At 29.7% G+C, this 25172-nt stretch overlaps 2 protein-coding genes across 22 annotated transcripts in view; both read left to right on the top strand.

Annotated features, from left to right (window-relative positions):
- The window catches only part of LOC119601536 (unconventional myosin-XVIIIa), a 49136-nt gene extending 25158 nt beyond the window's left edge, over positions 1–23978 (top strand). For 5 of the 21 annotated variants that reach the window (XM_037952505.1, XM_037952506.1, XM_037952507.1 and 2 more), the window contains 10 exons: positions 8128–8262; positions 8553–8780; positions 15160–15537; positions 15912–16094; positions 16253–16348; positions 20776–21091; positions 21154–21796; positions 21863–22243; positions 22301–22453; positions 22756–23479. In XM_037952505.1, coding sequence (XP_037808433.1) covers positions 8128–8262; positions 8553–8780; positions 15160–15537; positions 15912–16094; positions 16253–16348; positions 20776–21091; positions 21154–21796; positions 21863–22243; positions 22301–22453; positions 22756–22894 — 2652 coding nt within the window. In that variant the 3' untranslated portion in view covers positions 22895–23479. Of the gene's footprint in view, positions 1–8127; positions 8263–8552; positions 8781–12757; positions 14693–15159; positions 15538–15911; positions 16095–16252; positions 16349–19743; positions 19949–20775; positions 21092–21153; positions 21797–21862; positions 22244–22300 lie in introns of those variants that run through there. The other 16 variants (XM_037952522.1, XM_037952514.1, XM_037952521.1 and 13 more) reach the window with 16 other exon arrangements.
- LOC119601538 (serine-rich adhesin for platelets) lies at positions 2143–4934 on the top strand. The gene has a single exon (XM_037952526.1). It carries the CDS (start codon positions 2393–2395, stop codon positions 4706–4708), a length of 2316 nt encoding a protein of 771 aa, XP_037808454.1. The 5' UTR covers positions 2143–2392; the 3' UTR covers positions 4709–4934.
- Positions 23979–25172: the final 1194 nt, after the last annotated feature.

Raw genomic sequence — 25172 nt, 5'->3', positions numbered from 1 at the left:
GTGCAAAATAATTGTACATATATTTTTAAAAAAGCATGTATGTGTATGTATGTATGTATGTATGTATGTATGTATGTATGTATGTATGTATGTATGTATGTATGTATGTATGTATGTATGTATGTATGTATGTATGTATGTATGTATGTATGTATGTATGTATGTATGTATGTATGTATGTATGTATGTATGTATGTATGTATGTATATATGTATGTATGTATGTATGTATATATGTATGTATGTATGTACGTATTTATTTTCCTACCATCATTATGGAATCAAAAAGGTAAACTTTCGTTTAAAGCCGTGAAATTGCATATAAATGCATTGTTTTGAAAACAACTACATTTTGGATGCCTACAAACAAGCTCAGTACATATCCATATAACTAAACAGTGTCTAACAAAATACTATGTACTAATAAACAATAATATGTTAAATTAAGATATAAATAGTTCAATGAACGATTGTTTAATAACTAATTAAACAATCAATTAAATAACATTAATTATTTTCAAAATTCACCTTTAAATCTAGATGTACCTATCGTAAAAACTACTATATAAAGCAAACGAATAGATGTACATATTAGGGATTTCAAACGATTATCCGTCGATCGGTTAGACTAATGGCTCGAATAAATGAAATAATTTAATTAACCGATTAATAAAAACATACTATTTCATACAGAATTCAACATTATAATAAATAAATTTTCTTCCTTTAATTAAATAATTTTGCTAGCCAATAACATTGCTCTCTTGAAAAGTAATGTTCAGTAATGCCCAACTTTCCATATTTTGAATGTTTTAAACAGTTAGATCATGTGGTAAACTTTTAACTAAGGAATATTATGAACTACACTGTTTAAGTGTAACTATACATATACAAAAATTAAAAAAGAGACACATGAAAAGAAAATGAAAACAAAACAAAACGCTGGTTACTTGGCTGTTTGGTTGGCTTGGCTTAAATTTCTTCTATCAAATGCAGGTAAGCTTCTTCTCTACATACATGTATACACACATATTGTACATACATATGTATATATCCATTAGGTGTATACATTTTTACACATTTTTTTAAAATACCAAATCGGTCCTTAACATTAAAAATGAAAAGTTTTCATATTGCTTTACCACAAAACAACAAATGAGCAACATTTTAAAAAATTGTATTTCAAAATGGGAAAATTTTCATATCAAGAAGTTTCATTATTCGACCGAAAACGCTTACATGAAGAAACGATAAAAGACAGTATTTTGCTATAGTTAAGTTGTAGACCCAAAATATTTCTGCGAACATTATAAATAAAAGCAAGGAATATTTCAAGGGAGTAAAAAAACATCACGTTGACCCAGTCTAAAATACATATATGGAATAACTCAAAAAAGATCTTTTGGAGAAAAACGGTTTCAAAGGTTTTATAGCAGTTTAATATTTTTAAATCACTTTTAAAGAAGTCATGAGATTTTACGGGAAACGGGGATTGATTTTAAAAGTTATTAAAGGAAACGAAACTTAACATGTACCATATTATTGAATGCACACTCTTTAAAAATTCTGCGGAATTACCGTCATTTTCCATTAAAAAAAACTCTAGTTGCAAAAGAGCAACAATTTACATTTCTGTGGCAAGAATGAAAAAGTACATATCTCAAGTTATACAAAAACATGTTTTCGCATTTTTGAAACCTCCAGACTCAACTCTATATTGTGTTAATTTTTCATAAAGATCGGATCAGAACTTTTGAAAATATCGATTTTTTATTATATTGTATTGTATTGGAATTTAAAACTTTATAACGTTTTCCTAAAAAGTAAAAAAAAAACAACTTATGTACTTTTGCCTTTTTACCACAGATTTATGAATTCTTATACATTTGTTTCAAAAAGTTTTTCGTTCAAAATTAATCTATAACACGCTTGACTCTATAACAAACACTACTACATAGTAAAACTGTCGAAATTTAGTTACACGCCTAATGTACATATTATGCGTCTGTATGTGTGCGTATGCGTTTTTAAAGCTCTAACAATTACAGTGTGTCAATATACAAAACACTATATTGCATTTGGCTGTTCATGTTTGTTAATAATAATTGTTGGACAAATACATTAAACATTGAAGAAACTTTAATTCAGTCGGACACAAGACGCGATACCAATACAATCGATTTACAAATAACGGAGCATTTAAAGCTCATCAAAATATAAACACTATTAAAAGAAATATAAACATTTTAACAATTTTATTTCCCTGCAAAAAATTCGACATCGGATGAGTGATTTTATTTTATTAAAAATTGAGGGAAATGTTTTTGGTAGTTTAAAAAAAAAAATACAGTCGCATATGAACAATGAAAGTAATTTGAAATATATACGGAAACATGGATAAATTTTATGTTAAACCCAAAAGAAGTTCGGTTTCAACTAATCCATCGTCGAGTAGAGTTAGTACAACTACTTCCAGATCATCTGCGGAGATCTTTCAATCATCATCCAATACCAGACGATTAGGCGTTGGAAATATTTGTTCGAAAATCCGCCACAAGATTGAAGATAATTTAACACCAAAAATCAGTAGCAAACTATATAAAACGGGAAAGCATTCCAAATCCTTGACAGCTTTAAGTTCGATTGGGGCATCTACAGGAAAATATACATTAACCAATAAAAATTCAATTGCAACGACATCTTCTGAGAACCGTAAAATCAAACTAAATCCCAATGCTAAAATCAGCCAAATTGACAGTTCAAATGAAAAACCAAATCCATATGCTGAATGTTACAATACATCAAAGGATACATCGTATTTTACAAAATCTTCATTAGTTTCTTATGTCGACAGCGACGAAGATGAAACCCAATTGAGTTTGAGTATAGCGAAAACATCTTTAGAAGATGAAATTTTTGAGGAATTGGAAAAGGTAGCTCACGATGAAAACAAATTAAATGCGGTATTAAAAACGTTTGACAAAATAATATTTGACTACAATGATCCTCAACTTCAAACAAAACCAAATACCGATGAACACTGTTCTAAGGAGAAAACAGAAAAAGTTGAAAACTCAAATTCTGCGAAAGATAGTGATCATTTTACTAAGAACGAAGTGTGTTTACAAAATGAAAATACATTGTTGAAAACAGAGAGCGAAGTAATCGACAATTCTAATTCAGTAATTTGTTGCTTAAAATCAGAGACTGATAGTCGCCTTCAGTTGGATTGCAATACGGTCGAATGGAAAAAGTTAGAAAAATCGTCCTCAACACTATCTCTGACCCGTAGAAAATGCTATCAGTCGCCTGATTCTCCTTGTCTTAGGCAAATGCGAAATGTGTTTGCTAAGCAACAAAGATCCAAATCTGTTTGGGAACTCTCGAACTCCACCAAAATACCAATACTAAGAGCACTACCATTAAAAACGCGAAGTAAAAGTTTTTGTTATCAAAACTCTGATGGATCTACTCATACGAATAATTTTAAATCATTGCAAAGTCAAAAGACATTGAAAACATCAACTCAGTTATTGAATGATCAAGAGAAATCTGTGTCCTCGTCATCTTTGGCCATAGCTAACAAAAAACAGAAATCTACAGAAAATAACATATGTAAACCAGATAAAAGAGTTGTTTTAGTTCCACCGACAAAAAATAACAAATCACAAAACAAAACTTTTTCGAAAAGTTTGTCTTCCAAGTCTAAAAGGTCAACAACATCTACTGCCAATCAAAATTTAACATCGACTACTCATATAAATAGGTCTGCTATGAGCCGAAGTAATGTAAGTGATGAATTGTTAGACAAGTGTCTGGAAAAAGGACAACAAATTCTACGCAAAGTAGAATCGTTAAATACACAGCGAACTCAAGTCTCGTCACATACCAAAAAATCTCTAGTACGAACGAAATCAAATTCGAATAAAAAAATATCCAAAGATAATTTAACACTAAAACGTAAGCAATGGCTACATAAACTTAACTATGCAAACGAAGAAAAAATAGCAACACCACCGTTGGAATCGTGCAAAATTATACCACCCGTTTTGGGAGAAACTTCCGACAAACATGCAGAACTTTTGGTACAAGTAACAAATGCAACCCACTTGACCACCAATAAGCAACGAATAATCTCCGAAGAATGCCAGTTGGCGACGACACATAATACGACGCCTGAGCACGATTTGGTTGCTAAAAATCTTGAATCAGACTCGGATGATTCTGGCCATATTTCAAATGAAAATATGGAAATTGCCATTAATCATACATCACATTCATCATCATCAACCAGTTTATGTGAAACCTCTTCATCAACATCATTATGTTCTGCCACTGCTTCCGCTTGTGATATTTCCGTTAGCAATGGCATTGATACCAAATCCTTAAAAATGTCTGAAGTTTTGCAGAAATTTGAACGTAAAGCACAGAAACAAACAACAGCAACAAATTCGAATGAAAATTGGAGCCAAGCATCCCAAAGAACAGAGCCAAAATTATTTAAAAATAACAATACATCAACTTGTGCTTTAATTCCTCGTGCAGCTAATTCTTCTTCACTACTACCAAATATTGATAGCGCTACCAAAATCGATTCTCAATATTGTACTACCTACAAGGTGGCCGAAGTTGAATCTGTTAGTGTGATTAGAACACTTGTCGAAATTTATCCAAATTACACAAAAGAGGTAACTATAAGGCTTCGCTGAACACTTATTTAACTGAAGTGAAAAAGCGCGAATGAGTGGAGGATTAAAAGAAAAGCATTTAGTAGTATTTTGCTAGTATTTGTATTATAAGAATGTAGTTCTTTATTTTTCTTTATATTTTATTTTATTGCATTACACTTATTATATATTTTCCTTTTTTATATATCCTTTATTATTAGAAATTTGTATTACAAAAATAAATTAATCTTTAATATAAACAAAAATGGTCTCTTTAATGGTTTGCCTTTTTATTTATTAGTTACTATAAACCTGGTCTTCAAATTTCAATATTTTTAAAACTATTTTGGTTGTACTATGTAAAAAGGACTGGTTGGGTTATATTATAAACATTTTTTTATTTAAACTCTTGCTTATTTCCTTTCTCCCCATTTCGGTATCTTCTCTAAAAAGATATGATCTAATAAGAATACTTTAAATTTGAATATACATATGTACATAACATACACAATTGAAACAATTTTTATTAAACTTCAAAATGTTTATGGTTTTTAATTATAATATAAATATGTTGTATAAAAAACGTATAATTTTCAGTAGTATTGTTTGGTTTAATATATATTACATACATATGTAAAGGCACGAGCCATACATACACATACATACATAAGTATGTAATAAGTAAGAACATTTTATGATCATAGATCAAGAGAATAAGAAGTTGTATACTTAACGAATAACTACGTCATGCAGCAGGCAGGGGTTTGAAATAAGCTTTAAGTTTCTGTATGAACACCTGTAAAATAATTCACGTACAAATACGTGATCTTGAAAAGGTATATATGCATTTGCCTTCCACTACCAAGATACTACAGGTGTCAAATTTTAATCAACTTAAATCGAGACTGATTACCATCGTAGTTAAATGAGTGTCTGACTGATTGGCGTTAGAGTAAACTTACATTATTAAGAAATAAAGAAAAACAAATTAAAATTTACGTCCCCGTACGTTTGTACGTGCATTCGCATATTATTACATTAGAGGTGCGGTATAAGAGCCGATTGCAGTTCCTCAAACAACTAATAAGGTTTTTGGCTGTTTTTTTATGTATACATAAAGGTATATTTTAAATTTCTAGGAATTATTAATAAATATTTGCATGCTATGCACGTTTTTTGTAGTTTATGGAAGCGAAAGACTTTCTTGTGAAAACAATTTTTTTTAAATTAAACGAATGAAAGTGAAACTAAAATATGGGTGCGGGATTGCTAATCAAGACCTACAACAAAATATGAAATTTACGTAATTAATTTTTGGAAATTTTCGTAACATATAGGGTCAACCTCAATAATTAAAAACCAATTATATAATACAATTTATGCATGTATGTATTTAAAAGAAAGTGCTTTCCGAGAGTTAATTTTTGAAATCATCCATATATCACGTATTTAGAACGAAACTATAGTAAAAAGAAACATAAAAATAATAAAAATTTACATAATTTGTAATTTTTTTTTTTTTTTGTTTATTAAAATTTCTGATTACCGTTGGAAGAACCTTTATAAGGATATGATATCGGAAAACATTTTAAAAGTAATGTTTATAGATACGTAATAGGAATGATTTACAGAAAAAAGTGATATTCGTATACCCTCTTCATCTCCGTGAGAGGATTATAGAAACATTTTTCATTTCGTTTGTTTCCACAATATAATTTTCCGAACCAGTTTCTGTCTGTTTGTATGAATATTAGGAACTCCAGTTGCAAATCTTCAATAATTTTATCAGACATCACTCCAGAATATTTGTATGCATATATAGCATATATTTGCGGATGTATGTATATATTCGAAAGATCTTTTATTTGATATGTATTATGTCTTGGTAAAGAATTATATATCCGAAAATATGGAAAAAATAAAGGTTTTTGATATTTTAGCTTGATTTTTTTTTTTTTTTTTTGTTAAAATTGAAAATTTAATTTAAAATTTTTTTTAAATTTAAATTTAAAAAAAAAATTAAAAAAAGCAATAAATATTTTCATTTAAGCGTTCAATAGTCTCGTAAACTGTATTCCGGATTTAGCATTAAATTTGGCACAATTTGTAGGGGGTTTTATTTGCACAACACTGATATTTTTGATCGTCTGTTTATATTGGCAAGTATAAACTAAGTTTTCTCTTTTTTTTTTGTTTGGTTTGGAAACGTGTACCATAAATCCGCTTAATTACTTTTATACACTATGGTGAATATACATAATTAATTCGGCCATAGCCGAATTTAGCTCTGTTAGTTAGTTTTATATTGTTATCCTCAAAGACATTACATGGAAACCTTTGTTGCTCCGGTATCTCTTACATGACTTACTCCTCGAACTTATGTATTTTTATATGTTTTCTAAACAAAAACATTAATAAACATACAACTCTTAGGTACGTTCACACATGTCAAATATTTGACAAAAATGATGTGACCCTAAAAAGATCAAATTATGATTTCCTTTAAATATATATTTATTTACATAAATCACTTTATTGTTTGTTTCCAAATTATTTGTAGTTACAAATATCAATAAAACATTTACCAAAGTATAACACATTTACCAAAAATAGTAATTATGTATTTTTCTTTATATTTGATAGGTGTGAATGTAAAACAGTAAAAAGTAGTGAAAATGTTACAAATATTTGATGAGTTTCACTTGCTTTCAAATTTACTTTTGCAAATCTAACGTATGTAAATAATACGTAACTGTGCCAATTTTTGTTTTAAACATATTTTAAGGGTTTCCCAAAATAAAATCATTAAGTTTTCTGAAAATACAAATAATCAAAAGTAGTCGGAATTTTTTGAAATTACGGAAAATTAATTAAATGTTATCGAACTACTTTTGATTTTTTTTTAATTTTATAAAACAATTTTTTGGAAAAATATTATTAACTGCCTAGTTCAAGATGTCAAAGTTTTAGAGCCAATTATTAGATGTACGATTATGTTCATCTGCTTTCTTCTTATTTACTAAACATTCATTGTTTTGATAGCAAATATTGACATTTCTGTTGTTGTATATGGCAATATTGCAAAAGTTAAAACTTGTACTCCAAACATTAGATTAAATAAATGTTTAGATTAACTTATATTGATTTTAATTGGAGTTTAATCATCAACTCAAAAATCCGCTCTTAGTGTTTGTTATTGTTCTTATTAAATAATGTTTTCATTTAGAATTGATCGAAATTAAATTTACATTTATTGTGAAAATTAGGAAAATAATCGATATTAAAATTTAGCTTTTTTATTATTATTTTTCAATAATTTAAAGTAATTTCGCAAATTTTATTTAACGTTTTTATTGAGAGATTTGCAATAACAAAAATACGAATATCACTAAACGATGTTACCGATCATTGAAATTAAACTTATTTGTTGAAAATAAATTCTCATTTTATTGACTTTACAGATTCTATTCCGTTCAGGTGTTTTGAGCGAATTGGAAGCAAAACGCGATGAATTATTATCGGATCGCATTATTCAATTGCAGGCTTACTGTCGTGGCCACCTAGCACGAAAGGCAATGGCACAACGAAGAGTACAAGTAAGTATTATTCTTAATAATATATTTTCGTACACATAGTATATACCTACCTAATGTCTTATTCATAGCCATTTATCAACAACAAATTGTGTATGAAATTTTGTCTTATAAACCTTTGATAAATTGTACTGAATAAGGCCACTAATGTACATACATATACTATATACAGAAGTAACAATGATGTGAATGACCACTTTCACATTGTTTTTTTTTTTTGCAATTACATATACTAAGTGCGGGATTTGACGAAAGTAATTATGTATGTAAAATACAAACGTATATTTTTTTAGGAACTTGCTGTTCGATGTATACAACGTAATGTTAAAGCATTCCTTGTTGTGAGAGATTGGCCATGGTGGCGACTTTTAGTACGTGTTATGCCCCTATTAAATGTTCACCGTACAGAGGAACAACTTAAAATCGCTAATGAAGAACTACTAACTCTACGAGCGAAATTAGAGAGAATCGAAAATGATCGTAGCGAACTAAAGACTGAAAATCAAAAACTAGAAGCCAAGGTATGTATTATTATTATTATTAAAAAATGGATAACATTTTTTACTTAAGAGGCAAACATTGCAATATGAAAAACACAACATGAATATGGGTATTTGTTTTAGGAGGTTATGAGTTTATAACAATATAGTTTCTACTAAACACACAGATATGTACAATATGTTTATACTTAAAGTATTTAATCAATTTCAGTATTTATTAAATTGCATATTCTGATATAAGAAAGTTTTTCTATTTTATATATACGCAAATTATTTAAGTCGATATCATTGAATTTTAAGTGCCTCGTTACTAATGAACAAATTTTCCAAGCATTGTTAGTTGACCTAATCTTACGCCGTAGTTCTTAACGTAGCATTTTGTATCAATATGCATTTGTTTAACGTCAATTATGTTACGAAATTTGACAATGGCATTAAATCTTTATAATGCGGCCTGACAAGCGTACGCCAAAAATTTAAATACAATATTTGTTTGAGAAATATTTATGTATACAGAAGTATATTAATATATATATTTCTGTTTTGTATACACTAAACGAAATTCTATATAATGTGTTGTGTTTATTTGCTCTTGAATTGCGATAAAAATAAGTGAAGAACCCCAAGTTTTAATACCCTTAGTAATATTATTAAAAAACTGTATATATAGAAATGTTAATTTTCTATCATATTGGAATAAATTGACAGCAACGAGTTTATAATAAATGACTTTCGTCATGCATATGTATGAGGGATGACTATCAGGAATAGTTTTAGAAAATCTTAGCATATAGGATTTAAAAAATAAAATGCAGTGATATTTCAGAATCTCAGATTTTTTTTCTTCTGGAATTGAAAATTCTTTGCTTATAAAATCAAAAATTAACCTTTAATAACTTTATAAATACAATGCAATATTTATTAGAATAAATTGTAAAACAATAAATTAAAGATAAGTAATGTTATTTAATATGATCGGATTAACTTAGTAAACTATATTAGTTTTTTTTATTTAGTTACTGTAAAAAGATACAAAGTATATAAAAAAAATACTGGCTAAACGCCAATTTTTTATATTTTATTGTTTAAATTGTGCCATTTTCATTCATATTTATAATGTTAGTTTGGTAATTTGACAAATACGTAAAATGATTTATGAAACACATTTTTAAAACTTAAATTAAAATTTGCTTTATTTAAACTATTTGTTTAGTTCCAACTAGGTTTATAATATAATTTAGTAATTCAGACGTTGATTTTTCTTTTTTGTGAAATTGGAAATGTTTGGAAATAAATTTATTTGCAAACATTCATGTATTTCATAATTTATTTGTCACTTTTTTTGCTTTAATTGTGTATTTTGGCGTTGCAAAAACAAGATATGTATATGTATCTACATTTATAACACTGGACGACAAAATTTAATTTTTTTCGTGTGCCATGAACCATCTGTAAAACCTTCTTATACATATGTGTATTTTGTTTTAATACAAAATAATATTAATAGAAAATTGTCCATACACATAAAAATTATGTTTATATAATTTAAAAACATGTGATTTTTGACGTAGTTGGGTTTCACATGATCCAGTTTGGGCATCCAGCAGTAATCGACAAATATCACTTGATATATAGGATACACTGCTAACGTTCTTATCGAACACAGTGTACAAATTCAGATTTGAATTTATACCATTAAATTAAACTGATCAATCATGATCATCACGATTTCAGACATAGCATATTTTAGAGCTTTTATCTCTTCAAAAGATATTCTAAAAATGTTGCTTAATATTTGACAATTTTAAATACAAATATAAATTTGGTCTGATTGAGTACGTTCTTGTTGAAAACTGGAGGTTTATTCTTCTAAATTGATAACTTTGGAGAACAAATGTCAAAAATATGGTCATCGGACAATTTTCTCGTGATAAAAATTAAAATGTTTAACTCAGTGATTTTATTTGGAATTTATGCGTTTTATTATAAAAGCAGAATATCGTTACCTAAAACGCAAAATTTTACAGGAGAAGAAAAAAACTATTTAAATTGAAATAGCCTTTTGTTTTTTGTGCGAACATTTGTTTTGATACAATACATTAGAATTAACAATAAAATCGATTTTGAATTTTTGGTTAGTTAGGGCGGTTTGTATTATCAGCCTGAAAATCGAAATGCTGAAATGCTAAATTTTGCAATTTTAAGAAAGTTTATTTACGAGAAATATAATAAGAATCATTTAGAAAATCAAATTGTTTTCTAAATTTCTGTAAATATTCAGTTTGTAAACATAAATTCATTTTGCAAAATGAGTGAAATAAATACACTATAAACACAACCTAAATAACTCTTTTCCATATAAAATAATGTTGCCAATCATTAGCGTGAAGGAGAAATCGGTTGAAAAAATTTCAGTTTAGTAGTTTTAGACCAATTTATTAATTTTAAGTCATAAGTATAAATCAATGTTTGTTAAAATTTCTATCTAGATATTTTTATTGTAAAATAACTGAACCCAATTGTACTGATACATATTGACAATTAATGTTTAAAATGCAAAAAATAATATTATAATAGAAAACGTTTGTATGGTTGTTAAAAATAGATTTCGTTTCTTCGGTATTTTGAACCATTTTATATATATACATACATACATAAGTAAACAATCATAAAATTAAACACGCAGACGAACGCAAATCTAAATAAATAATTCATATTCGTTCTAAATTAGAGTATGTCGATTTACTTTTGTATACAAACAAACAAAAAACAAAATTAAATATTTTGTTAACGTTTATAAATAAATTTTTGATTACCTATTTGTGTCATTAAAATTGTAAAATAAGACCGATATAAATCATTAAAATTTACACTTATATTTTTTTCTAACATCTGAGATACATATGTATTTTTTTAAGGCAATAAATATTAAGGGTATAAAATAATGTCTTATTATGTTAATTTTTATTGATATTTGGATACTTAAACAGTACATATAGAATTATATGTATGTATGAATCGTATAGACATATCCCTACTAACAAACATATGTATGTACGTTAGAGTGTCCCGAGTAGCAGCCGTTTTAAGAATGTCATGTAGAAATACCTTTCAATCGATGCGAATTAATGTACAGAACACGAGATAAATAAAAATATATTACCAGCTATTGAGAACCCTGACCTCAGTATAATTTGTGAAAAAATTTTAAGTGATGATTCTTAAAAATTATTTAAACAAAATTTTGACATTTGGTTTGGTCTATTTAAGAAATTTTTAAATTATTTTGGAATTTGTATATCCCTTATAATGCATTTAAAGTCGAAGCTCTAACAAAAATTTTAATCATTTTCCCGCTATAAGCTCAAAATTATGGAACTGAGAATTTGAGACACATTTCGAAAAGATAGCAGATAATTTGTTTTAACATGTTGCACTGAGATTAAGATTTTCAATCGCTAGTAAGGAATTCGTAGTAGTATTAGTATAATAATACGCAACGTTTGAGTGGTCCTAATGTACATACATACATATGTATATTTAATTGTGAATGCTGTAACAAATACTTAATAATTATTATTTTTGGCAATTGAACAAGTTAAAAGTGTGTTCTTCTTTGACTTGATTTTCTTTCAATCAACAAAAGAAACACTTGCTCTTTTCATATTGTTAATATGTACATTAGGTTGGCTCTGTTTTGTCTGAAACATTTTTTAAGCTTTTACGATCACTCTTGCTGTTGCGGTATGAGAATCGACTGTGAACTGTCGGAACACGCCATGTGTCATTTGTATATGAAAAAGCTTTTGAACGAATATCTGAATAAAAATTATTATTAAAACAAACTGTATTTTTTCCTTGAATCACCCTAATGTACAAACATATAAATGTGAATACGAAAAGTGTAAAGATACGCACATAATCTCATACGAATTCGCTGAATTTGTTCACATATCTACATACTATATATTTTTCACTAAACAAACTGAAATCGGCATGTTCATTCAGTCATTGTATAGCAGTAGAGGAAGAAAAACCTCTAAGTGCCATCGTGAACGCTATTTTATTCCGTCCGCAGAGAAAAGTATTTGTTAGAAAGTAGAAAAGAAATAAAAAAACATATTTGATAGAAACAAGTACATATTTGCAAATATCATTAGATCGATCGTGAGAAATAAAAGAAAATTAAATGCGTGACAAATAATATAGAAATACGAAAATAAAACGGATTTGTTTCTTTTTTCTATTAAATAAGAGAAAATACATTTTGCATTTAAAATATATGTAAAAAATTAATGTACAAAAACAAATCAAATCTAAATTCAAAATTGACGACTCAACGAAAATAACGAACTAAAACGACTTTAATTGGCTTTAACCCAAAAAATCCTTATTATGTATAACATTTGTTTATAGATAAAGGAATTCCGTAATTTGTTCCTATGTCACCACTACAGACCGATTTAGTGGTGACACGGGAAAGTGAAGGGTCTAACGAAATGACCGCCTCACAAACACCTGAAACGAACCCACAATCAAACAAGAATATCCCCGGATCTATAAATGCTAAAAATAAACAAATAAACACAAATAATAGCAGTAACAATAAAAAACATACTAACAATGATACACATAGCAATGAACACAATACTTCAAATTTAACATTTTTAGAGCGTGTCCGCTTAGCGATGCGTAGTTCCAAACCATCGATACCACAACCAATTAAAAATTACTCATCAATGGTCGAAAGACCTCATGTACAATTAAATTCTTCGGTGTCCGCTCCATTAAACAAAGATGGAAGTAACTCTTCTATATCCTCAAATGCAACCAATGTCTCGTCCTTTGCCTCACCACCTTCCACACCCTCTCCGCGTCCTCCCATACCACCAAAAGATCCCAATCGCTTACGTAAACAAGTGAAATTGATACCAAAACAACGGGAACGTAGCCCGGCCCAAACATTTAACAAATCGTCGCGATTTTTAAACTATGATTCCGACGATGGCTTGCGCTCCTCTACTGGTGTATCGAGAACATCATGTAATGGAATAACAAATCAATCAGAGACTGTTGTTGATAGCGCTAATGGCTATGCATCAACAGTCCCTGTAGAAGTTAAACTAAAACTTCCTCTTCCTAAAATAGATGCAACTACGAACTCAACTCCGTCATATGTTTCGAACGGGCACTACACACGTCCATCGGCTGAGCGACTGAGGTTGGTTACACGTTCGCCTAGTCCGGCTTATTCGGTGAAAAGTACATCGTCTAGAGCCTCTTCCGTAAGTTCCAGTACGGCTACGTCTACTACTCGTTCTTCGTTTTCTCGTCTACAAACACCCCCAAGACGTGTTTTTCCACAGACATACACCCAAGGTGATCAATTTGATGCATACGAAATGAGGAACATGGAGCAATCGCCTGTAGTATTCGACGCGAATCTCTCATTTGTTTTGGGTTGTCGCAAGCAACCTGTTCATCAATCATTTCGGCCCTCGCCTTCGTTTGAAGATCCGCGCACGGCGTCAGCATTTTTGAGCGAAAAAATTCAAAATTTTCTTAAAAGAACTGATCATGTCCAGGAAGAATGGTCGGCTTTGGGACGACGAAGTCGCAAGAGATCAACAGCATCTACCGCCAACAGTGGCAGGGCAACACCCACTAACTCTATATATGACGACAATGACCCATTATCAGAGACAATAAGTCTTATCGAAAGGCAAAGAGAACGTAACAGTATGGAACGCTGTCCTTCCGTAGGACGTTCAAAGTCGTCCCAAAACATTCTGACCAAAGCTTTCCAACTCTCAAAAACTTTACCAAAAACGCCAACATCACGATCGAATTCATTGGCCAGAGAAATCTCTGATATGGATGATGACGACGATGATCGGACTATTCAAGAAGGGGATGATAACGAACTGGATGAGGTATGAATAATTGCTGTATATGTATTTCGAGTGTAATCCTGTAACACAAAAACACATTGTTTCTCCATGTTTTTTATTGAAAAATATGTATGTCAAGTTCACGGTTGTACAAACCTACCTAGTACATTTATATATAAATATTAAAAAAAATATTCAGAAAACTATCTGGTCAAAATATATGTGTATATTAATGTGACATTGAATACAGAAAATTTATTTGATTTTAGTACAAAAACAAAAAATTAAAGAAATATACATATGTATGTATACATGTATGTACAACAAACAAAATTCTCTATGGAATGTTTATTTTTAAACGAAGAACATTTTTGAATGATTCATGATTTGTGTGTATTAATAATGATAATAATAATCGTGTTAATGCAACGCTGAATTCTTTTATTTTATTTATATTTCAGTAAAACTAAAAATGTTTAAATTGTATGTATCTATTTTGTTTTTTATAGTTATCCGAAATGACGGTAGATTTAGCTGAAGAACGTTCTACGGCCAATATGGCAACGGAACGTTTAGAAGCCGAAACCGGAGAGCGACTCCGTCTAGAAAAAGAACTGTCGGAGAAGGAAAACAAAGTAAAGAGTTTACAAGAATCTACCGAAAAACTGGAAATGGAATTAATTTGTGCCAAATCGGATTTGAATGGCATTTCTGAAGAAGAAGAAGAAGATATAGACAACGAAGACGGCAGTTCATCTGGTGGTATATATAAACTTAAATATGAACGTGTCGCAAAAGAACTTGAATTTACCAAAAGAAGATTACAAACACAGCACGAGCATGATCTGGAGCAGCTAATTGGTCTGAAAAAACAATTGGAGAAGAAGGTATGTATATGGGGATTTCATCTCAACTTTTAAAACCCATATATTTTGCAAAAGTGATCTTGACAAGATCGGTCAAAAACTCTCTGAATTACAGTGGGTCAAAGTTTGACATTTTTGCCAAACAGGTGTTTTTTCTTATCTTATGTAACTTATTACTACCTATTGTTCTTTGCAAAATTTGCCCCAAATAGTTTAGATGCTATTTTTTTAATCTATTGATATAAATATTAAAAAAATTTGATCTTTTTGCAAAATAATTTTATTGTTAAAATATACTATGATGTATCTATTGTATATAAATTTCAGTTCATTGCACTCTTACTTGCTTTAGTATTATTTCATTCTTACTTATATCTATTACTTCTGTTATTTAGCTGTCCGATGCTTACGAAGAGGTCGAAGAACAACGTCAGGTCGTTGGCCAATGGAAGCGCAAGGCTCAGAAAATGACCAATGAAATGAACGATTTGAGAATGCTTTTAGAAGAGCAAAGCGGCCGCAATAATTTATTGGAGAAAAAGCAACGAAAGTTCGATTCAGAATGTCAAGCATTACAAGTAAGTACCATTTTTATAGCAAGCGATTTCATTTACATGAAATTGTATAAATGATAATTTTCATTTGAATCAATTAAAATCGTCTTGCAAAGAGTTAGAGGGAATTCTATTAATTTTTATTATATAAAAAATAAATTAAATTTTTCATTTTATTGTAGGACACCGCTCGTCAAGAACGTCAATCGAAGGAGCGTTTATCCCGAGAAAATGATATACTCATTGCTGAAAAATTTACACTAGAACAATCATTAGCGGTGAGTATAAACTTCCATTTATTTTTTATTTTATTTGTTTTCGTGTAAACCGTACCTCTAATGAAAGGAATGAAACAACCTTTTAACAGGCCCTAAGTTTTTTATCGAGTTTTAGGGCAACAATAAAACGTTTCTTTGAATATTTTAGTTTGATTAATGTTTAACACAAAGGCATCTATCTACATACAGTGTCTCAAATAAGTATTCGAATTTAATGTATAATGAAATGAAACATTATTTCCCAGAAAAAAGTTACATGACAAAGATGTTGTTTAATCAGAGGTGCAAGTGATGACGAAGTGGGTCGATTTAGGTAAAACATGCATAATTTTTACATTAGCGTGTCATTGGAGATCATGTGTTTATGCGAGAATTTCGAATAATCGAACCAATGCAAATTTGATGATTCGATAACGATGTTTCATTGGTTCAAGCTATTTATTTTGTATGTATTTTTGGAAGATATCTTAAATATTTTTAAGGAAAATATTATAACAAATATCTATGTTAAAATATATAAAATAATATTAATATTCAAAAATAAACAACATAAATTTTATTTGATTAAATTAACAATCTGAATTAATTTTTGAAGTTTTAAAGTAATTTTATAACTGAATGAGTTGTATTAGCATTGTTATTAAAGAAGTCATGAAACATGCATTAACTTTGCACTACTACAAAATTTTTTTGCTGGGTTTATAACAGATTAAAAAGATCATAAAATTGCTTCACAAAAGTATTCGAGTTTTGTGTACACATCATATTTAGATTAGCATTATGAAGTAAAATAATTAATTAAAACTAAATTAATATTTTTTAGACTTTGTTTTTAAAAACAGCTTCCAAGCTTCTTGGGACCATTTCTACCAATTTATGGAATAGTTCTGGAGTTATATTTTCCCATTCTTCATGTAAAGCAACCCGTAGGTTGGTTTTGGAGGATACTGAGTGATTTAAAAGATGTTCTTGTAAATATGACTACAAATTTTCAATGGAGTTAAAGTTCAGAATTTAAATCCGTTGAAAATTTGGTTCGATTATTCGAAATTCTGCCATAAACACATGATCTCCAATGACACGCTAATGATAAAATCATGCATGTTTCACCTAAATCGAACCACTTCGTCATCACTTGCACCTCTGATTAAACAACATCTTTTTCATGTAACTTTTTGCTGGGTACATATTATGTATGTCCCAAAAATATCGATTTTGCTCAGATGGGTCTTAGTTTGTTCATTAGTGTCTAAAACTAACTGGTGTAAAATTTTAGCCAAATCGGATAACGGGAACCCGTGCCGGAAATCGATTGAAAAGTGTAAAATTGGGTAAATAACACCCTGTAACAATTTTGAAAAAAAGCACACACAGAAAATTTTATATGAATGAAAATATCCTAGTACTTTATTGCCACGATCTATGCCTTCCATGGAACACAATAATATCTAGCATATAAAAGGCGTAACTATGACCAGGGAAGCTCTATGAATTACGAAAATAATAATTTTGAAAAAAATATTGATTTTCTAAGAAAGTATACTATACATTAGACCGACTCACAAAAAAATGGTGTTTGAGTTACCCCCCTCAAAATATTAGTTTTATGATGTTTCCCAAAATATTTTTAGTCTCTCTATGGCCGTTCGTGAGCTGGACCGGTTACAAAAAAGTCCCTTTTTAGTTATTTTCACAGTTTTTTCTTGAACAAAATATACAATATGTGGTATCATTTTAAAGGTTTTTTGAAGCCGCTTCTAGTAGTGTGCAAAATATATTAAATATATATTTTTTCAAAACAAAACTAAAATTATAAAAAAATAATTCAAAAATACCTTTTTTACATTTGGTCCAACTCACGAACGGCCATCGCAAGACTCAAAATATTTTGGGAATCATCATAAAACAAAGCAAGGTACATTTTGAGAGGGGTAACAATAACACGTTTTTGCTATCCATACAGAGTGAGTCGGTCTACTATACATACATCATTAATACGAAAATTATAAAAAAACATATAGCCTGATAACTGATTGAAAAATAAATTATGTGCTATTATTTTGACATACACAGTATGTATTTATGTATATGAACGTACATTTTCCTTATAAGAAATCCGTTAAAAATTATTTTTTATATTAACTATTTTAGTAAAATTCCTGTAAATGTTTATTAAAATAACAAATAGTTTGAACTATGTATCGAGGAATAAATGTGATGTAAATGATACGTACACACATATTATGTACGTACGTATACATTCAGTTTATTTATGCTGTTGTGTTTGTTTTCCTGTGTATTACATACAAATATATATACATACTTACATATTTTTATGGACATTAGGGTGGTTCGGTTTAAATAATGTACGTATCTTCCTATCCTTTAATGTTTAATAACTTTACTTTAATTATATATAACTTAGTTTGAAAGGAGGATATTTGTTACATCAGATATGTAAAAACACACTTAGTCCACTAATTTGGGGCTGAAGTGCGCTCCTTCACTAGAGTCTCTGATTGTAATCTAACACGCGACTTCCGTACTGACAGACACTACAAACTAACTTACTGATGCACCCAAATTTGTAATTGTATGTATGTAAAGATAAATATCGCTTTTTCCAATATTGAATTTCTGGCAATTGGACCAAACCAGTAATAAGTTGACGTTATATGTATTCCAAATATATAACAAACTTTAATAATAACTTATCCATAACATATTTAAAATTCACGCAAAAAATCGTTGCTTTTATTGTACACACTTCCATTAGATAAGTTCTAAATTCTGAAAATTTTTTTAAATAAAAATGACAACTGGAGACTGCTGTCTAAAGTAAAAAAAGAAAATTAATCGCGCTATTAAAAGTTAGTTTGTATACTTATTACCTGCAGTCAGGACAGGTAGCAGAAAAATATTAAAAAAATTATTTTACTTGAAAACAATGAAAATACTCTTTTTTGAAGCCACTCTAATGTACATACATATATTTGTATGTATTTCGATATCTCGTTGCGATTTGTTTTTTTTTTTTTTATCAAATTGTTGTGTTGTTACTTGTATATTTCTTATATTCCTTTCTTTAGTGCTGAGTTGGAATACTTGTTTGCGTTCTGAAAGACTCATTATTCTTTAAACACTCTCTACGTTATATACACGATTACGCTTCACTGTACTGCACGAAAAGAAAATTTTAAAATATCATATTATATATATCAGTATTAAAATATTAAAAAAGTTAATAATTAAAGAGAATTTAAAAAGATATACATACATTCATATGTAGGTATACATATATAAACGTTGTGATGTTAATTGTTTATAATTTAAAAAGCATACATAGACAAGTGTTTGAAGTTTTATTTTATTTCATTTTTATTTTTTCACAACAGTGCATTAGAAAGAATTTGATACCACGTCTGTTTGATAACATAAATGTATGTATGTTGGAGTGTGTGTTAGTGCGTGTCTGTGAGTTCATTATGAAAAAATAGTTAAGATCGAGTTTATTGTTGTTATCATTGCTTATTGGCGATCCCGATAAATATCCATCTAAATATGAGTCTACGCTATACATCATGTGCTACGCTGTTGCAAGTATGTTTTCTTGTTATTATTTTTGTTTACCGTTTATTTTCTTCTATATATACCTAGTATGTACGTATGTATGTACATATACTACTACAACTTACTGTAGTTTGTTTATCATTTTATTGTGTACTGTAGATATGCATTTAATTCAATTTTGAATGTCTTCTTTACACTGGAACACAAAAGTTAAAAACATTTATTTTTTCTGTTAAGTATATTTCATTCAACTTGGGCGTTATCAAATTAAATTTCTGGAAGTTGTCATATCCGATCTTATTGCAAAAAGTATTTAACTAATATGAAAATGTACTATAACCCATATTAAGGTATTCGATATTTAAGAAAACTTGAATTTTCTTCTTTGAGCTGAAACTAAAGGGAATTATAGTAGTAACCAAATTTAAATTTGTGTGAAACATTTTAGTGACTTGTGTGTGCGTACATAAATATATATGTATGAATAATACACATCACGTTGTACATTTACAGAACTTAAATGAATACAACAAAAACCTTTATGTGAACTAATTAAACTGTCGGTCATTAAAAAATGTTCATACTTATTTTATTTTCAAAACTAGTGAGTTTCACTATTCTTCGTATTAACACACTTTTTATTAAATGTATAACATGGCATATATTTTTTTTTTTTAATTCTTAGAAGTCGAATTTAAAATATTGCGATATACAGACATACATATGTATGTATTTATGTATGTACAACTCTACTTGCATACCAATTTACGTTGTATGTACATACTTACATTTACCTACACACAACTAATGTAGAATGTATTTAACAAGTAATAATTAAATGTTTGTTCTTTCATTAGGACACTCGTCTTGAGCTCGATCTCAAGGAAGAAAAGTTAGCATCATTACAACGAGAGTTGGAGGAAATGACATTTGGTGGCGGTACTGAAGAAGAGATTGCGCAGTTAAGACGATCCAAAAATGAATTGGATAGACGAGTCAAAGAACAAGAGGAGGAATTGGACGAAATGGCAGGTCAAGTACAATTGTTGGAACAAGCTAAACTACGATTGGAAATGACATTGGAAACAATGCGTAAAGAAGCGCGAAGAGAGGCTCAACAACGAGACGAAGAATTGGAAGAAGCTCGTGGTAGTGCATATAAGAAAATTAAAGGTAAGTTTTATTTTATACATTAGAAAGCAATGAATTAAGTGTGTGATCTTGCAAAATTACAGCACTTGAATGCCAACTGGAGACTGAGCATGAAGAAAGAACTCTGTTATTGCGGGAAAAACATGAATTGGAACGCCGGCTTTCATCGATGGAGGACCAAGATCGTGTGGATCGACAAGCTGAGGAGGCAGCTAACCAAAAAATCCGTCGTGATTTGCGTAAATACAAAGCACTACTTAAAGATGCTCACGCTCAATTGGAAAGACTTAAGGCTGACACCCCTGGAAAAACATTAATACGTCAACTTCGTAACCAACTTGAGGACGCTGAGTCTGCCCGCACTTTAGCAATGAAAGCGCGTCAAACTGCCGAAGCAGACTTGGCTGAAGTTCAATCGATGTACGAAGAGTCCAATAGAGCTCGCAATGAAGCCGAGGATCGGGCTAACGCAGCTCAACGTGATCGCACAGAGTTGCAAGCCCAAATAGAAGAAAATGAAGAAGAATTGGCCGAGCTAATGAAAAAGTACAGTGCCGCTGTCAAACAGCTTAACACCGAGCAAATTGCAGCTTCCGAATATGAATTCAAATTATCGGAATTGGAAGCAGAAAGAAACAATCTTAAAGAGCAAATAACAGAATTGCAACATAGGCTGGAAAATATTGAAAATTTGACAGATCCCTCCGCGGCTATGATGTCGAAACGGTAAATAAAAATAAAAGAATTTCTTAAAACTTTTAATTATGTTAAATCTGTTATTATTATGTTTAGATTGGAGTTACGTACCAAAGAATTGGAATCACGATTAGAATTAGAACAGGCCACTAGAGCTCGTTTAGAAGTTCAAGTAAATCGTCACAAAGAAGCCTTGGAACGGCTACAAAATGAAGTTACACAAGCTAAAGTTCGAGAGTTACAGGCCCAAGATGCACTCAAAAAGTCCCAAAAAAGTTTAAGGGAATTGCGCGAAGAATTCCATGTTGTATCTGGTAGAGAACAGGAATCTGTAACAAAACGCAAAGATTTAGAAAAGAAAATAGAACAAGTCGAATCGGAATCATCTGCACTGAAGAATGATTTGCGATTAGCTTTACAACGTATTGCTGATTTACAACAAGCAATGGAAGAAGGCGATGAAGATCTAACAGACAGGTAACAGCATTAATGTATTTTACACTCAAACACTATTGAAATATATGTATATTCCAGCGAGGATTCACAAACTTCGGATGGTTCTCTTAGCGATCTAGAAGACCGCCTAAAACCCATACAAGTACGACGATCATCTCTACAAAAACAAAATGGAGGCTCAGTTAGTACCACCACCACATTAGTCCGCGAGAAAGCCGATAATAGCCCCAGGTAGGTGTTGGGCAACTTTATTTGGAATTTATTTAAAGCAGCTAGTTGCCAGCACTTAGAGGTCATTGAATAATAAAATAAATTGAATTCAGCAACAACTAAACAGCAATCTAACAAAATATCAATATTTTTATAACATTTTGTCTACCAAAAAAGTCAGCTGCTTCTTTCTTAACTTTTCAAAAATACAACAGAATTGGCTTATTTTGCTTCTTTACAAACTAACGTCTTGCATATTTTTCGCCAACAATTCGAAATGATCTTTTTGTGTATACCAACAAAAAAGCAATTTTTTATTATAGAATCACACTGACTTCACCCTCCTCTCCACATATACACAAATTGGCACTGACTGCCAAAAAATTAAATGATGATGACCCTAAACAATCCCTATTGGTAACAACAAATATCGACTCTCTAAAAAATGGTGATGTTTCTTAAGTCTACTGCGGGTGACTACGAATTCAAGTACATAAACAAATTGGTTGTAATTTTATTTAAAAGGAAAAACTGGCACAATGTTTTTAACAAGCTTTAATCTTTAAAATGAAACCCAGAAAAATTAAAGATCTTAAAGCACTACGTGTTTACGTTTTGTTAAAATAATATATGGAAAACTATATCTTAAACATAAAATATAAAAAGAAAAAAACACCACCTAAAGATTAATTAATTTTTGTAATAGAAATTATAACATGAATAATCACAAAAAATAACATTATTTTTATAATACATTCGATATTCAAACTGTTTCCTCATCATTAATTGAATCGAATAACAAAAAAATATGCAATTTGTAGAAAAGGTTTGGAATCCTTACAAAAAATTCACACTACAGCTATAGAAACGTCTAGTATATACTAATTTATTTTTTCTTTAGTTAAATCGATTGTTTTTATTATTATTATTTTTTTTCATCTTGTATTTATCAATGTATAGATTTTTGTTTCTCTATTATTAACATGAATTATTTCTTTATTTTTAAATTTTATATAAAATGAACGAATCATTAAGCAAAATAAATATTAAATAAAAAATTTCAAATGAAATAAATTACAAATACAAACATACATATTTAAAATTAGATTTATTTAATTATTTTTGTTATTATTGATCTATTAATATAAATAAATAAATGCATTAAAATAGTTATGGTTAATTTATTAATTATTTTTATGTATAACATAAGATGTCGTTCAATATTTATGCAACATTTACATACATAATCCAAAACGATAAAATAAACCTATTTTTAATTTAACAAAATATAAAAAAACACATACATATGCATGCATACATATAACAAATTAACAAAATAAACAAAATATTAGGTCAATATTATTTAAGTGTCATTTAAAACAATAAAAAAAACATAAAATAACACATTAACCAACCACACATCCTATATCGTGAAAATCCTAAAGTTCCAGTAAATCTTTTTTGATTAAACATTTTTTACGAACTCAAAAACTACTTGTCATTAGAATTTTTATATATTGCAAACATAAAATTAAAAAAAAAAAAATAGCTAAACCTCATTAATAATCATTTATAATCATAATATTGAAAGAAATAAACATTTTAATAAAAAATACTTGCATATCTTCTTTTAAACATATTTAAACACAACACGTTTGTAGAAACATACACAATATTACGTTCAATATGGTAAGTGTCAACATTAAATCTAAAATGCAATCACATTAGAAAAAGAGGAGTCGCATATTCCATTTAAAATTAATAAATACATTTTTCGATTTTCATCTATCAATATTCTCGAGAACTCATTAATAAATTTACATACACCGATATGTACCATATGTAACTAATCAGGCCACTATCGGGCCTGTTGTGCGCTCCAATTCAAGAAAGACAAAAAAAAAAACAAAAATTGTTCACTGAATGTATTATTTTTCCATGTTCAGAAACTCAGTTTCCTGGACGTAATTCCTAAGAATCTTCCAATCGGTGTTGATTAATAATGTTATTTCCGGAATAACATCACTTCCAAGATACTTGGATCTTACTTCGACGAATGCCTGACAATGGCAAAGAAAGTGCTCCAGAGTTTCACTGTCCGAGAAGATTTCTCGTCTTGCTCTCATCAGGGTCACCCCATAGAATCTTTGTGGTTCTACCCAAGAGGCCTTATGGGATTCTTTCATCCATATTTTTAATTCAGCTTTTGTTGTGTCGAATGGTTTTGCGTTTGTCAGGTTAACTACATCGAGCTCCCTTCCCTTTAAAGCTATTACATTCGCCCTTTCGTTGCCGACTACTCCCGAGTGGCCTGGTACCCATATGATGTGAACCTTACCTCTGGGAGAGTATTCAGTTAAAGCTTTCTTACAATCCAATACGGTCATAGATTTAATTCTATCACCTGATATCGCACAAATTGCCTTCTGGCTGTCGGTAAATATATTAAGCCCTGTGGGCGCCATATTTATTCTAATCCAATTTACACATTCCGTTATTGCTCGTACTTCTGCCTGGAAACTTGTGTTATGATTAGGTAAACGGTGGTATATTTCTGTTTCTGGGTCTTCAATATAGAACCCCAGGCCCACTTTGTTCCCTAATTTAGGGCCATCTATTTGCTCTAATGTTTCGCTTGACCAAGACATTATATATGGGATTAGCGTTTCAAAGTTTCCGACATATTCAGTGTCTGGTATGCGATCAGTCACGTCCGATGAATGTGTATAACCTTCCAATG

Source organism: Lucilia sericata, unplaced genomic scaffold, assembly GCF_015586225.1.
Source record: "Lucilia sericata isolate MDLA Ls3-8-SP2 unplaced genomic scaffold, ASM1558622v1 Contig000172F_arrow, whole genome shotgun sequence".
NCBI lineage: Eukaryota > Metazoa > Arthropoda > Insecta > Diptera > Calliphoridae > Lucilia > Lucilia sericata.
Note: the sequence above shows the minus strand (reverse complement) of the source record. Positions and strands in the feature narration are given on the sequence as shown.